Consider the following 16571-nt stretch of genomic DNA (forward strand, 5'->3'; position numbering starts at 1 on the left):
AAGAAACATATCTGAAATACTGTCCAAAGAGTGAGGGTTTCTAAAGTTGACTCATCGGGCTCCCTTGGAGGAGGAAAGGTCTGGCCTCATCAAATACTATGAAGCTCTTCCCTAGGTTTGACTGTTCTAGTCCTTTCTTCCATTCAGAGATCCTATGTCTCCATTATCTGCCCCCAGTAGCCTTCCAACACCCCCTTTCCCTTCATTAGATAACATGGTTTCTTTTTTTTCCCCCCCTTTCCATGTTTTTTATTGGTGCATTATAGTTGTACATAGTGGTGGGATTTGGTATGACATATTCATATATGCTCATGATGATAAACTGGGTTTCTTTAGCTTGTCCCCATTAGGACCTCAATGACTCATTTAACTCTTAAGTTAGCAGACCTTATAGTGTTGTGAATCCTTTACTTCATTCCATGACACCAGTTCCTTCATCCATTCATTCAAGTTTTAAACATTATTAAGGGCTTGTGATATGCCAGGCATGATAGCATAGATGATATTATCCCCATTTTCAGATAAAAACTTCAGAGAGAGGATGAGAGATTTGTCAAGGTCACAAAACTTTTAGTAGTGGAGAATGTTGGTTCAATGTAATCCTCACTCTTTTGTGAAAGTTACCATGGATTTTCACCAAATAAAGAGATTAAAAAAATATCCTACCTAAATTTCTTCAGGTCACAACTGTCTCATATATCTGGAATCCCCATTGGTACATGGAGCCACCTGGTGTAGTAAATGCTACAACATTGTTTTTTGTTTGCTTTTTTGCAGTACTAAAGATTGAAACCAGGGTACTCTGTCACTGAACTATTATCCCCAGCCCTTTTTATTTTATTTTTTATTTTATTTTTATTTTTACTAGGGATTGAACCCAGAGGCACTTTGCCTCTAACTTACATTCCCAGTGCTTTTTTTTTTTTTTGGTAGTGGGAATTGAACCCAGGGCCTTGTGCTTGTGCATGCAAGGCAAGTACTCTACCAACTGAGCTATACCCCCATCCACTATTTTTTGTTGTTGTTGTTATTTTGAGATGGGATTTCACTAAGTTGCTGAGAGTCTCACTAAGTTGCTTAGGCTGCCCTTGAACTTGCAATTTTCCTGCCTGAGCCTCCTGAGTTGATTATAGGTGTGCTCCACCACACTAGACTCCTTTTTATTTATTTATTTTTTTTGTGAGACAGTCTTGATAAATTGCCTAGACTCCTGCCTCTCCTCTTAAATAGCTGAACTCACAGTTGTGTGCTACTGCACATAACTACAGAATTGTTGATGGACTGTTTAGTTGAACAAGTCCTTGCTACGCTTCCCTTGAAGATACTTCTCTCTTCCCCAAATCCCAGGGCGGTGGCATTGGGAGGGGTGGGCAGGGGGCCGGAATCCCTCCAATAAAAATGAAGCAGACCTGATCTGGAGGGGAAGGATAATTTATTTAGTTTAGTTTGACTCTGGCTCACAATTTTGTCTTCTTTTTTCATGATGGGGTCATTAGAAGCCCCTTCAATCTCACTGTGGGCACACACACACACACACACACACACACTAGGGCAATTCAGAGATAGCCTTCTTGGCTGGGGGACTTGTTGGCTTTTCTTGTTCTCTTGCTTTCTCCTCATACATCAAGATCCTGGAAGAGACACAGGTATCAAGGAACACTCTTTTCAAAGGAACAAATCTTAGGTTGCTCTGAGTGTCCAGAGGGAATGGGATTGTGAGGGTGGGAGGAGGAAGAATAAGAGCAGAGGTGACAGTGCTAGGAGCTGTGCATGAGGGCTGAGAATGGGAACAGGACCTTGGAAGAGTCCCTCTCTAATGGAAGAGTGGATGCTGAGTAATGTATAGAATTTGAGGCTGGGGACAAGGGTAGGGCTGGGGGTGGAGAAGAAGACTGGTATAGGGGAAGTTGGAAATGGACTCTTACATTTTTAAGATGGCGGATCTCTTGCCCAGCATCATTCTGAGAAAGTCAGGGTAGCTGAATGTCTCCCCAGAGCCACTGGATACCTCTCTAATTAGTTTCTTTAGCTCTAGGTGGGTCTTGGGGATCCCAAGTTTCTCTAGCATTTGCTTCAGAGACATGATATCTGGAGGGAGAGAATCAGAGTATGGAGAAGAAGGGGAAGCCCTCTCTCTGCCTCCTTTCCCACCTCCAAATTCCCATTCTCCCTCCTACTCTGGTAGGTAGAGTCTCCCTGCAAACCACAGGGAACAGAATAAGTGAAAGAGACCTCATCTGCCTAGGCCTGCACACTCCCCCAAATCACCCTTTTCTCACCAATATCTCCATTTCCGTTCAGGTCAAACTCCATGTATTTTTCTGAGTGAGGGAAGAGAACAGACAGTGTAAGTTCTGGTTGTAGGGTCCAGGGCAGGAAACTGAGGAGGGCTGACCAATCCTAGCTGGGGAAGCAGATATGGAAGAAGGAGCCAGGGCAGGAAGAGGAAGTGGGGTTGAAGGATTGAGAGGCCCTGTTAAGGTAGAGGGAACTAAAGGGGTACTAAGAGGGGCAAGCCAGAGAAAGGGTCCCCAATGTGGGAGGGGAACAAGCAAGGAGGCTCCCCTCTTCCTACCACAAAAGTCAATTTTGTGTTTTCATTGTCGCCACTGTGTTCTTGTGGAAATCCTACCCCCCATCCCACCAATCCCCTCTCTACCCTACAGTTTTCCCCTCACTCTTGAAGGCTTCCAGTTTGGAGGGTAGATCCTCATCACTGCTGTATTTGGGATCCTCCAGGAATTGCTGTTGGGGGAAGGTAAGACCTAGGGTGGGCTCTCCTTGCCCACAAGGCTCCATCCCCTAGGCTCTGCCTCCTTGGGTCCTCCTTTTACCTTGTTGATCTCATTCAGTCTGTCTTCTTGCTGGGCCTTCAGCAGTCCAAAAGCTTTACCTCCTGAGGGGGACAGAGATTAGTCAACCCTCACCCCTCCCTTCCTCTCCTCACCCCCACACCCAGGCCAGTGTCACCACCCATGGTTCTGCACTGGAGTCCCCCTCAACTGCCTTCCTGGCTCCCTGGCCCGGGGCTGCCCATGTCTTTGTTCCCTTTGCATGCTCCAGTCTATTACATCTCCCTACCCTGTAAATCCCTGGTTTGGCTCATAGCTCAGCAGATGCAGGTGGCAGGTGGCAGATGGCAGGTGGTGGTAGGGGGAGACCGACCAAACTGGCGCTGTCTCTCAGTCTGCTGGATCTTCTCTCCCACCAGTCTCCTCTTAGGCCTCCCTCCCAAACTTCCCCTTTCCCTTCATGCCCCTTTTTGCTACCTCTCAGATCTCACTTCCCCATCAACTTCTGCTGACACTAGCACCCCAGGAAGAAGGGGGAGTGGGCGTAAAAAGGACATGAAGAAAGAACATTCTGATAAACTCCTTTTGTGTGTGTATGTGTTCGGTAGTGGGGATTGAACCCAGTGGTTACTGATCTACAATCTTAGCCCTTTTTTTTTTTTTTTTTTGCGGTGCTGAGGATTGAACCCAAGCACTCTACCGACTAAGCTATCTCCCCAGCCCTGCCCTTTCTTAATTTATTTTTCTATTTTAATTTTTTTGGGAGACACTGGGGATTGAACTCAGGGGCCACTTGACCACTGAGGCACATCCCCAGCCCTATTTTGTATTTTATTTAGAGACAGGGTCTCACTGAGTTGCCTAGTGCCTTGCTTTTGCTGAGGCTGGCTTTGAACTTGCAATCCTCCTGCCTCATCCTCCAAAGCTGCTGAGTATTTTTTTATTTTGAGACAGGGTCTTTCTAAGTTGCTGAGACTGGCCTCAAATTTGCAATCCTCCTGTCTCAGCCTACTGAGTAACTAGGTACAGAGTAGCTGTGATAAGATATATGCCACCATTCCTGGCTTTTTGCTTTTTTCTTTTTCTTTTTTCCCTTTCCCTAGAGAGGGATCTCACTGTGTTGCCTGGGCTGGCCTTGACCTCTTGGGCTTAAGTGATCTTCCTTTTTCAGTCTCCTAAGTAGATGGAACTATAGGTGCCTCACTTTGCTTAATTCCTCTCCGTGTGTGTGTGCTGGGGATTGAACCTGGGGCCTCACACATGCCAAGCAAGTGCTCTACCTCAGAGCTACGTCCCAGCCTTTTTATTTCTTAGTTTAAGACAGGGTCTCAAGGTTGCCCAGTCTGGCCTCAAACTTGTAATCCTATTGCCTCTACCTCATGAGCAGGCGGGATTAGAGGTGTGGATGAAATAAATTTTTTTGTTTGTTTGTTTTGGCAATGCTGGGGATCCAACTCAGGGCCTCCTCACTCATGCTCTACCACTGACTTATATCCCTAACCCAAAAAAAATATTTTGATAAGCTGTTGGAGGTATGGGGGAAGGGCAGTGAGACCCCAGGGCATTTATTCTCAGGAATGAACAAATGTCCCTTGAATAGGTCATGAGGTTCAAATAACTGTAAAGTCCTGCACTTTGTTAGGTTTCATTACTCTGGGCACACAGGTTGGGATAGGGAGCCAGGGGAAGGCTGGCTGAATTCTGCACTGTGAGTGGGAGAAGACTGAAATCCATGGACAGCTCCAGGAGGGTGGTAAGATGGATACAGGGCCTGGCAAGGGAGGGAACCCTCACTCCTACCTAGCAATTCTAGAGGGGCACTTGGAAACATGGAAGATTTTAATTTATTTTCTTTAAGGTGTGCAATGTCACCCCTAAAGCAAAGAAGTCATCTTGTCTCCTTCCAAATCCTTCATAAAATCTACAGAGCTCAGGACTTGAAGGACTTTTTGTTGTTGTTTGTTTTGTTTGTTTTGCAGTACTGGGGATTGAGCTCAGGGGGACTCTACCACAGAGCCATATCCCAGACCTTTATGTTTTTTATTTTGAGACAGGGTATCACTAAACTGCCAAGGCTGGCCCTCGAACTTCGGAGCCTCCTGCCTCTCAGCCTTCCTAGTCACTGAGGTTGCAGGTGTGCGCCTGGTGGAATTCAAAAATTTAAATAGATACTGAAAGTAGTTCTCAGACTGCAGAGAGGCTGACATCACAAGCAAGTGCACCAGCGTGCTCCCCCCCACCCCGTGTGTGTGTGTGTGTGTGTGTGTGTGTGTGTTTTAAGGGTGCTGGTTACCATGGATTTAGCAGAATGTGTGAGTACCCTCTAATAAATGCCCTCCCTAGGCATAGCCTTTCTCCCCTTTGCTACTCTTCAACTCTTCACTTCCAGGGAAGTGAGGACAGAGCATCCCCCTCACTAAGTCCTCCTTATCCAAAGTTCTCGCCCAGGCCTCCACTCACCCTATCCCAGCACTGATGTAGACCCCTTTCCCCTTTCCTGCTACACTCCTCCTGGCCTGCTTCTGCTTCATAGCTAAGAGTTTTCACTTCTCACTGCCCTCTTCCTGAGCCAGTGGGGTGGGGATGCTGGGTTGGACTCTGTCTTCCTTTTTTTTTTTTTTTTTATATGTATATATATGTATTTTTTAAGGTGTTGATAGACCTTTATTTTATTCATTTATTTCTATGTGGTGCTGAGAATCGAACCCAGTGCCTCACACATGCTAGGCAAGTGCTCTACCACTGAGCCACAACCCCAGTCCCTCTGACTTCTTGAGTTCCCTTTGTAGCAGCGGCCCTCTCCCCTGCAGAGAGAGACACAACTCGCCCTCCCAGTGTTCTCTCTGTCCACTGGGGCAGTTGGCTTCTCTATTCATGCATTCATTCAACAAACATTTATTGAATGCTTACTACATGTCAGCCATGCTTCTAGGGCTGATGAACCAAACAAACTCTATGAAAACTCTTGTTCTCATAGTCAAATTGGGAAAGGAAAACAATAAGAATAAAGAAGTATATTAAAGGTGATGGAGGAAAAGTAGGGATGGAAATACGAATGTGTGTGGAGTACAGTTTTGAATAGGGTAGGCTGGGAAAGTTTCTCTGAGAAAGTGATATTTAATTGGGGATTGAACCCAGGGCCCTCTACCACTAAACTACATCCCCAGGCCTTTTTTATTTTTTCTCAGTTCTTTTTAAAAACTTATTTTGAGACCGGCTGGCCTTGATCTTGTGATCCTCCTGCCTCAGCCTCCCAAGTTGCTGGGATTACAGGTGTGTACCACCATGCCTGGCTTGGGACTGAAAGTTCTAATGCTCTGATCTCATGATTAGTTCCCCTGGCAAGGAGCCTCCCATCTTCAGAGATTTTCCAAAAATTACCCTATTAATATAAACACAGATGTTGTTGAAACGTAACAAAGGACAAAGGATGCTGTTTTCACCTTTATCACTTGTGAAATTACAAGGGTTTAAGGAGCCTTGCCCAATAGCCAGGATAAAGACATATTCTTGCTATTGCACGAATATATGTATTTATATGTGTGTGTGTGTTTGTGTGTTTACACACATATATAATTTTTTGTTACTGCAATATTATGATGGGAAAAGAGCACTTTAGGTAGAAGAAGCAGCAAGTACAAAGGTCCTGAGGTAAGAGCACTCTAGGTAGCTGGAGTATTCACAGAATAGCAAAAAGCCTGTGCAACTACAGCCAGGTGCAACTGGGTAAGGCCTTGAAGATCATTGTAAAGAGTGATTTTTATTTGGGGCAGATTGCCATCAAGGATGGCTCGGCAGACTTCCATAGTGGGATAGAAGTTAGATGCTTAGAAAAACTTCCTGGGATAGAGAAAGTGACTGCTGCTCTGCCTATGGACAAAAGCGAAGACTAAAATGTATATAAAAGACAAACGGGTGGAGAAGACAACTCAGGGCCTAGATACAGATGTGGAGAAAGCCTGTGAAAAACAGATATGAAAAAAGACACCTCTACCCAACTGAGGGCCAACCCCCCTGGACCACATAAAGGGCTTATTCACAATACTCACAGTAGGCCTCTGGGCAGAGCACTATAAGCGTATACTGTAGGGTATAGCAGAGAATCTGCTGCGAATTTGAAAATAACTCTGGTGGTTAGGCTGTAAAGTCTAGATCTGAAGTCAGATGTGGTGGTACACTCCTGCAATTCCACTTATTCGAGAGGCTGAGGCAAGAGGATCACAAGTTCGAGGCCAGACTTGGTGATTAGGAAACCTATCTCAAAATAAAACATAAAAAGGGCTGGGGATATAACTCAGTTGTTGAATATTCAACCCCTACTAGTATAAAAAATTTTATTTTTTTCAAATTTAAAAGTCGGAGTACCTGAATGGAGATATGCAGAATATTGTCAAAGCAGCAGTTCTCAAAGAGTGACCTTTCCAAGCATTACATGGAGTATGTTTGAAGTGTATATGAGTGGGCCCCAGATCAGACCAACTAATATGAAATTCTGGGAGTGAGGAATAACATCAGTTTTTTTATTTTTATTTTTTTTTAATTGAGGAATGAACCCAAGCATGCTCTACCATTGATTACATCCCTAGTGTTTTTCACTTTTTAATTTGAGACAGGATCTCACTAAGTTACCGAGACTGGCCTGAAACTTGCAATCCTCCTGCCTTAGCCTGCCCAGTTGCTAGGATTACAGGCATGTGCCACCACACCCAGCTCTCAACAATAGAATCTTGATGTGTTTCTGATGCTTCTAATAGACACTCAAGTCTGAGAGCTGCTGTCCTGAAGAAATAGAGTGGCTTGCAGGGCTTGCCGAGTATTACCTGAAGGTGCTAATGTAGCTTAAGGACCTGTCACTGGGTGCTGGGGCTGCTCAGGAGTGGGGAAAGAATGCTGAGTTGGTTCAAAAAATGGGCCCGCTGGAACTCCATCAGATTGGAGCTCCTTTTGTAAGTGCCCTGTGTTGCTAAGGGCCTTGTTATGATACTGTGCTCTCCAAGGGACTGCCGATTAGAGTTTGGTCTCACAGAGTGTGCCTACAAGGAGAGAATGCACTGTCCAGAAAACAGGTGTGTTTTGTATGTGTGTGTGTGTGTGTGTGTGTGTGTGTGTATCCTAAATGTCTTCTGTTCCCTCCTCCATTTTTCTTTCCCCCTATGCTCTTTGCCACAGTAAATTATCCTGTACAGACCACATCAAAGGGTCTTTCTTTTGTGTGGCTTCCAGTTTTTTTTCCGCCCACTGAGGGGCCTGGCTAGAAGACAGCAGGAGGGAGCACACTGGGTTGGGGGTATTTATTCCCCTGTCTGCCTTCCCACAAGGACACCTCAGTTAGGCCTAAACCTCCATTAAGGACAATACTCCTCTCCAGCACCTGCTCTACACACTGTCTTCTGGGTTTCAGTAGCCCACTGGAAAGATTTCACGAGTCCAATGTCTGTGTTGTGCTCTGTCAAAGACCACTTCAGAGTTTAAAGGTTTTATTCAAGCTAAGCAACAACATCTTCTGTACTGATATGTCTTTATTAAATTTGAACTTCAATTTGTCTGCATTTCAAATGTGTTATCTTTTATTTAATATGACAATAAGGAAGTACATGATTTATTCTACTGCAACTTTGCAGGTTCTTAATATTTCGGTAAATGGAATGTAATTCACTGGGTCTATTTTGTTTTTTATATCATATATTTTGTGCTTTACTACAACGTCAAAGAGATATGTGGCACAAAATAAGTAAGAACCGTTGCTGGAAATTCCCTCTCTCTTCCTCCCTTTGGGCTGGGGTAGCACTATCCCTTGCAGTTCCCATTTAGTCACCCATACCTTTGTAAATAAACTGTCCTTCTCCGGTTGTTCTAATTTGTGGGTGCTGTTTTCCTTGGGACCTTGATTGATATGGTGCATGTGTCTACATGGAGGGAGAACAGGGGGCTGGGAAGAAATAGATCTCTGCAGTGCTATTTCTTGTTGTAAATGAATAATAGGTTATCCTGATGTCTGTAAGCACCTCTGGAGTGTGGTTACTGAGCAGCTGTCCCTGAGGTAGGAAAATAAGTCAGGTGTAGAGCCTTCAGGGCACAGCCTGTAAAACCCAAACCAATTCATCAATGCTGGTGTTGCCAGAGCTTTTCCTTGTCTACAAAGTGTCCATGTAGGGCTTTGAGAGGAATATGACAGCAGCTTATTTCTAAAGCTCCCCCTTGTTTCCTGGAAACCATATAGAGCAATGGAGAGAATGGAAACAAACACACACACACACACACACACACACACACACACACACACACACCATTTTCAGTAAAGCTAGGAGGCACAGAAGGGACAAATTCCAATTATGTATATGTGTGACTAAAATCCGAGTTGGGCAGGCAGAGAAGAGTTGGGAGAGGGAAGGGTCCTGGTCAAATACCTACTCATTCCTAGGAGGAAAGGCTTCGCCCTCAGAAAGAAAAGCTGAGAGCAGGACTGCTGGAACAGAGGCAAAGACTGGGGCAGGTGAAGAGAAAATTATTAAAATGCCCAGAAGGACCGAGAGGTGGCAGATCTCAGAACCTGCCAGCAAAATTCTCCTTCGAATACAGAGTGCATCTCTTTAGGTGCATGGGGTGATGACAGTCTGTGGGACATGCTGTGAAACAGAGAAACATGGAGAGGTTGGCAGAGGCAGAGGAAGTAATGGCTATACAAAGGTGCCAGGTTTTAAGGAAATAAACCCATTATTGTAGCAAAAGAGTCTTTGAATTTGTAAACCTAGAAAGTTGTTCTGAACCCTCTCCCACCCTTCACAAGGTCCTCCTGCTAATTATTCAGAAAAATTTGTCTTATTTAAGTATGAGTAACAAAAAGAAAGGACCAAAGCTTCTGTAAAACTAATCAGGAGAGCTGGGTGAGGTGTTGCACACCTGTAATCCCGGCAACTCTGGAAGCTGAGGCAGGAGGATTGCAAGTTCAAGGTCAACCTCAATTTAGTGAGGCCCTGTTTCAGAGTAAAACATCAAAAGGGTTGGAGATGTGGCTCAGTGGTTAAATGCCCTGTGGTTCAATCCCCAGTAAAAAAAAAAAAAAAAAAAAAAAAAAAGAGTGAGAGAGGGAGAGAGAGAGAGAGAGAGAGAGAGAGAGAGAGAGAGAGAGAAGCAACGCAACTTACCAATAGATGATGATAGTCCAGAAATGTAGTGCTAAAAGCAGATGGAGACTGCAGCCCAAAATTCCATCATGAACTGAAAAACAAAACTTGCCACTTTAGCAATGAAGGCAGGCCATATTGGAAATACAAGTATTCAGAAAAGAGACTGCAGGTAACAGGAGACTATGCATGGGAACAGGAGGCAAGAAACAGCAGAAAAATAAAAAAGCCATTTCAAAAATAAACATTTTTGCCACATACTAGGCAAGCACTCTACCACTGAGCTACATCCCTAGTTCTTTTTTTTTTTTTGGTACTTGTGTTTGAACCAGGGGTGCTCAACCCTTGAGCCACATCCTCAGCCCATTTTATATTTTATTTAGAGACAGGGTATTGGTAAGTTGCTTAGAGCCTTGCTAAATTGCCAAGGCTGGCTCACAATCTTCCTGACTCAGCCTTCCGAGCCACTGGGATTATAGGTGTGAGCCCCCAGTTCTTTCTGGTTTACTCTGGTCTCACTAAATTGCCATCCTCCTGCCTCAAAGTCCTGAGTAGCTGGGAGACTGAGCACAGTGGTGCCATTGTGCCCAGCTAAATTACTTATTTTATATGTTTCCTTCTCTTTCCTTTTTTCTGCTTAATCAATTTGGTTAGTGGTTCATTAACATTAGTATCTGTAAATACATGCTTTTTGCTTTATTGTTTCTAAAGTTATTTTTATTATTTTCTCCCTTAGTTTGGGAGGGGTTACTCTGTCTTTTTAAAAAATTTCTTGGCATTTCCATTCAACTCATTGATTTTCAAACATTTTGTTCTATAAGTTGTTTTAACTACATCCCACATTTTTGATAGGCAGTATTATCTCTGTCATTCAGTTCAAAATCCAAAATATTTTAAATTCCATTTTAATATTTTCTTTGGGCATTTAAATTATTTGGAAGTGGAATTTTATTTTATTTGTGGTGCTGGAGATCTAATCCAGAGCCTTACTCATGCTAGGCAAGCACTCTACCACTAAGCCACATCTCCAGTCCTGGAAGTAGATAGCTTTTTATTTTATTTTGTTATTATTTATGTCTTTGCATGTGTGTGTGTGTCTGTGAGTGTGTGCTTGTGTGTATGCACATGCACTCTCACCCTGCTAGAACCTAGGGCTCTTCTATCACTCTTTTTATTTTAGTTTTTAATTCTGAGACAGGGCATTGCTAAATTGCCCAGGTAGGCCTTGAACTTTTGATCTTCCAGCTTCAGCCTTCAAGTCAATGGGATTACAAGTGTGAGTAACTGCACCCAGCTGTATTTTAAAATTTAAAATGTACATGAAATGCCATTGGTGGTGCATGCCTGTCTTACCAATGACTCAGGAGGCTAAGGCAGGAGGATCACAAGTTCAAGCCCCTGTCTCAAAATAAAAAATAAAAAGGGCTGGGATGTGACTCAGTGGTACAGCATTGAGTTCAATCCCCAGTACCCCCAAAAAGAGAATTCAAAATGTGTTTTTAAATTTTCCTGACATGTAATAAATATTCTTTGCTATTGCTTTTATATTGTCATGGATTTCGGTCAGTAATTGTGTTCTGTATAATTTTGATTCTTTTAAAATAAATGTCTATGTGTGCCTGAAAAGAATGTATATTTTCTAATTTTTCTAATTATTCTAAGATTGTACATATTTCCATGAGATTAAGCTTGTTAGTTGTCTGTTTTCACATTTCTATGTCTTAAGTAATTTTTTGTCCCCTTGATTTATCTGAGGGATGTGAGTTAAAGTCTTTCTATAATATTGTAGATTAATTTTTAAAGGATTCCTGTATGGAGAATCTGAGGGCACAGGGGGTGGTGCCAGGCAGCCTAATAGAGTCAAGGACGCCTTCTCAGTGGAGGGGCAAAGGACCCCAGATGGAAGAGGCGGGTGTCTCACTGATGGTCTTGTTCACTCTCCCACCCAGAGAGAAATGGGGGGAAAGGAGAGCAAGAAAGATGGGTTTGGGGAAAGTGTGCTGATGAGGAGGGATGGAAGAAAAAAAACAGGGAGAAAGATGGGGAAGCAGAAAGAGATGTGGAGAGAGATGGGGACAGTGTGTATGTGTGTGTGTGTTTGTGTGTGTGTGAGACAGAGGGAGAGAGAGAGAGAGGTGGAGGGAGAGAAGAAACAAGTGATATGAATAAAAGTGGTGAGATAGAGATAGGAGAGATGAGGGAATGAGGGTGTTTGGCCCACAGAGGACACATATCGAAAGCATCACTAAGCCAGACACAAAGGCTCACACTTATTGTCTTAGCTATTTGGAAGGAGTTTGAGGCCAGCCTGCACCACAGAGCAAAGCCCCATCTCAAAAATAAATAAGTAATAAATAAATAAAAGCATTGCTGAATAAATGAACGAGACTTGGTGCTCAGCAAGGGAGGGGTGGAAAGAATACTGAGCAGAATGCACACTATTTATCAGAGAAAAAAATTGTATTAGTTTCATCCAAGATGACAAAGACCTTAACTAGCAGTGGGAATGAAGAGGTGGGGAAATACAGCTGGTATATTTCAGAGGTAGCATGGACAGGACTTGGAGATTGTCCGGATAGAGGAATTGAGGGAGAAGGCAGAGTAGGATCAATTCCAGGTTTTGGGCCTTTCATGCCTAGGTGGATTGCTTCCACTCATTGAGACAGGAATTTTAGGAGGCATGATTTGGGTGGGCATTGATGATTTTGAAATGTCTATTGAATATTTAGGAGGAAATAGCTAGAGGACAGATAAATACTCTGGGCTCAGTCTCAAGAAAGAGGTTGAAGGTAGAAATATTGATTGGGGACTCATCAGAGAATAAGCAGCAATTAAAACTGTGGCTGTGGATCCTTTTATGGTTCATATGTGTGATGGCTGGGTTTTCATGCCATTGTGTGAGATGTGCCACCCTGATATCCCATTATGATGTTGGTACATTACCCATCTGATGTAAAAGAGAAACTCTCTTGCCTAGGTAAGCCCATGGCATTTGCTTCAAATTTCTTGAATGAAAATGGGAGAAATGATACAAAAGTTCTGCAGGAGGAAGATGGTGTGAGGGTATAGGAGTGTGTGTAAGATACAGGAGTCTGGGGGACTCAGGCCTGAGGGCTTCCCTGGTGACAGGCTCAAAGACATAAGTCATATAGAGTCAAGCTGATGGCTGGAGTAAACAAAGTGAGGCAACTGTGAAATTAGGAATAAATCAATGGTTGCTTCTGGGAGGGGAGATGGATTGAGCAGAAAGGGGAATGGGGGATTTGCTGGGCTGATGGGAGTCACAGTGCTGTTTACATGGGCATATATATTTGTCAAGGGTCATCAAACTGTTCACTTAAATCTATGCATTTTACTGTATATAATTGAATCTCAATGTTAAAAATGTCATTTTTGTGGACATTAAGTCCACCAAGAAGATGGCAGAAGTTGAAATTGGAAGCTGGAGAGTCAGGTGAAGCTCTTTAAAAAAAAGTCTGGGGTACTGGGACTTGAACCCAGGGTGCTGTACCACTGAACCACATCCCCAGCCCATCTTATTTTTTATTTTGAGAGAGGGTCTTGCTAAGTTGTTTAGGAGCTCATTCAGTTGCCCGGGCTGGCCTTGAACGTGTGATCCTCCTACCTTAGCCTCCTGTGTTGCTGGGATTACAGCCTTACCAGGCTCAGGTGCAGCTCTTTATGAACATGGGAGAGGTTGGACGTTGAAAGCCAAAAGGCAAGATCAAAGGTGGTGGAATCAGATGCTGTGAACCTTGAAAAGAAGCTGTTGTCAGACATAGAAAGTGTTATAACCTGGGAGCCATTCATTAGCTGACAAACATTGACAGGAACTTGGCCAGAGGAAAATTCACCCCGGCCATCCTCCAACCAGCCCACAGCTAGTTGTTAAATGAAGAAATTAGACCAGAGTCCAGTGCATATCTACTTCAGAAAGTTTCCATTTGTCTCCTTTTCTCTCAGGTCTCTGGGAAGAGATTTTTGTTGTGGTTATTGTTCTGTTTTGTTTCGTTTTTACAGTGCTGGAGCTCAAACCCAGGGCCTCATGCATGCTAGGCAAGCACTCTACCACTAAGACAGATCCCAGCAAGAATTTTCTTTTGAAAAATTCCATCCTGTGTCCATTGGGCTGGCCTAGTAGTTCCCATCCTGAAGGTTAAAATTCCCTAGAAGGTCTCAGTTATTTGAAAGGGTCCTCAAATCCTTATATGTAACAGGATTTATTCTAAATAAACTTAAGAAAAAAAAATCCAAGTACAGTATTTAGAATCCACAGCATTTCTATCTATGAAAAATGGTTTGAAGGCTTGGGTAGAGAAAAGAGGCAGGGAGAGAAGGTTATCCATGAGTTCAGGCTCATAAATATCTCTGGTTACTTTAGCCCAGAACTGGGGTAATCTGAATTACTGTACACGAAGCATTTGATACAAATGAATCTGGAAGTTTACAGGTGGCGCTCCCATTTTACAGATATGTAAGGAGAAGTGGAAATTCAACTTACGCTGACTTGACTTCTAAGCCACATGACCCCAGGACATGGAATACTTCCATGTGAACTCTGAAACTTTGGAATTTCATCCTTATACTGGTGACCCATTACATGTCCCAACTAGTGTTGAACTCACCTTGCTCCCCAAACTCTGGCTTTCTCACAGTTGAGGTAGAAGAGACAATTTCTCCACATTAATTTTTTTTTTTTTTTTTTTTTTGGGGGGGGGGGTTGGGGTGTTGATAGGAAGAGGCAAACTAAGGAACAGGGCAGAAACTGGAAATGAGGCCCAGTGGAGTAAAATCACCATGATACCTCATGTCGCTCATGCTCTGTGACCAGCAGGGGGCAGCTCTTGCCTTGTCAAGGCATCTCAGTCCCACGTTGTCCAGTTAGATGCCCTGGGAGGTGACTTCTCCACTGCTGAACAATGACTGACTAAACTCTCAGATTATGTGGCATGTGTGTTGTCCAGGTGGCTTAGGGAGGTTAAACTGTGTGTTCAAGATTAGTTTGTGAGGGAGCTGGCATTTGAACCCAGACTGCTCCAAGCCAGCATTTTTACCCGAGGTCACTGCTTCTCTAAAAGAAAGCTGAGTCACTGCAGTGATAGGTGGCAACATATCTAAAAACATATTTCAAAACAGAGCTAGAAATGGACACAAGGAAAAAAATGTATTAATTTAAAAGGAACCAGAGAGAAAATGTATGGTGGGGGCACATGTTCCACCTGGCATATTACATGTAATGCTTGTTTTCTGTTTGCTGTGTTGCGTGCAGTATACATACCCAGGTATGTGACATACTCTTGTACTGATCCCTGTGTAACCTTGAAGATATGTGTAATGTGATGTATCTTTCATTTGTGTCTGTAAAATATAGAGTTAATTTCCCAGTGGGTAAGCCTGTGTAGAAGGTACTACATAAAGCAGACCTCTGCTAGGAGTGGATTCCTTTAATGGAGATCTGAATATGAATGAGTCCAGACTCCATCAGTAGCACTCACTCCTCTGCCAAACTACCCAGTCAACATTATCAGAGTAAAATAGGTAACGGTAAAGTAGGCAACTTTCAGAGGAAGTCCCTGGTACCTCCCGCCCACCCTCCCACCCCCCACCCTCCCACCCCCCACCAGTTAGCTTGCTTCTCTGATCCCCTCATTTATAGAAATCCTAGGGTAGTCCTGCAGGAGGGCTAGAGTCCAGGGAAGGAATTGGGGACAATGACAGGCTGAGGCAAGCTTGAGCAAGGGAGAGGGGAAGGAAGTTAGCTTTTGGGCCCAGGAGGACTCCTAGAGGCTTATTCTGAGTAAAAGTTTGGTCTTCTTGAACCTCAGAAGCCGAGGGAACCACATCCTGGTCTCATCCACCCACTCACCCACCCTTGGGCTACCAGCCATCTAAGCTCCACCCTGTTCTTTGCACATGGGCCACCTGCCCACAAGCTGCCCCACCTCCCAGAGTCCCAGACATCTTCAGCAGCAGCATCCTCTCTCATCAGGGAGTCATGCATTTGATACCCAAGGTCCCAGGCAATCAGGTCCTTGGCAAGTGATGTGTGAGTTCTCTTTGTCCTAAAAAGCTTCCCACCCTCATCTGGTCACCAAAGATCTGACCACAAATAATTGATTGAGGACCTCTACCACTCAGACCTCACTGCTCAGGTTCCTCTCAACAACTGGAGCTTCCTCCAACATGACCTGGACGCTGTTGCTCATCTTTATCATGGTCCATTTAGGTGATAGGGTATTTTGGTCAGGACCCTAAGGGGTGTGGGGCTGGGAGGAGAGGGTATGGGGGATGCTGGACTTAGATGCCCTAGGGGAGCAAGATTTGTGGGGGATGAACATTGTGCCCTGAGGGGAGCTGTGGGGCCTTCCCCTTGCTTCTGTTTGCTGATGCCAGTAGATAGTAGGTTCATAGTCCTTCTGGGTCGCTGGCTTACTGCAAGTGTCATTCTAAGTTTCCATCCTGGAGTCCTTTTCTTCTCAGCTATCTTCTTAGTAAAATAAAGTTGAAAGAACTAGTAAAAAGGGCTAGAAGAAAAGAAGGGTCTTTTTTGTTTGTTTGTTTTAAAGGAAAGGACCAAAATTTTGGTTAGGATTTTTATTTGATGTTTAAGAAGTCTATTAAACTATGCTTATTAGCCACAATCTGGATATATAAT

The 16571-nt window shown here is 43.8% G+C and overlaps 1 protein-coding gene across 1 annotated transcript; it reads right to left on the reverse strand.

Annotated features, from left to right (window-relative positions):
* Window positions 1-1420: 1420 nt before the first annotated feature.
* On the reverse strand, window positions 1421-3241 carry AIF1 (allograft inflammatory factor 1). Its single transcript, XM_079147339.1, has 6 exons — window positions 3082-3241; window positions 2835-2896; window positions 2679-2745; window positions 2280-2321; window positions 1926-2088; window positions 1421-1631 (listed from the first exon to the last, which is right to left on the reverse strand). The coding sequence occupies exons 1-6, from the start codon at window positions 3104-3106 to the stop codon at window positions 1547-1549; spliced, it is 444 nt and encodes a 147-aa protein (XP_079003465.1). The 5' UTR covers window positions 3107-3241; the 3' UTR covers window positions 1421-1546.
* Window positions 3242-16571: the final 13330 nt, after the last annotated feature.

Source organism: Sciurus vulgaris (assembly GCF_902686455.1).
Source record: "Sciurus vulgaris genome assembly, chromosome: 7".
NCBI lineage: Eukaryota > Metazoa > Chordata > Mammalia > Rodentia > Sciuridae > Sciurus > Sciurus vulgaris.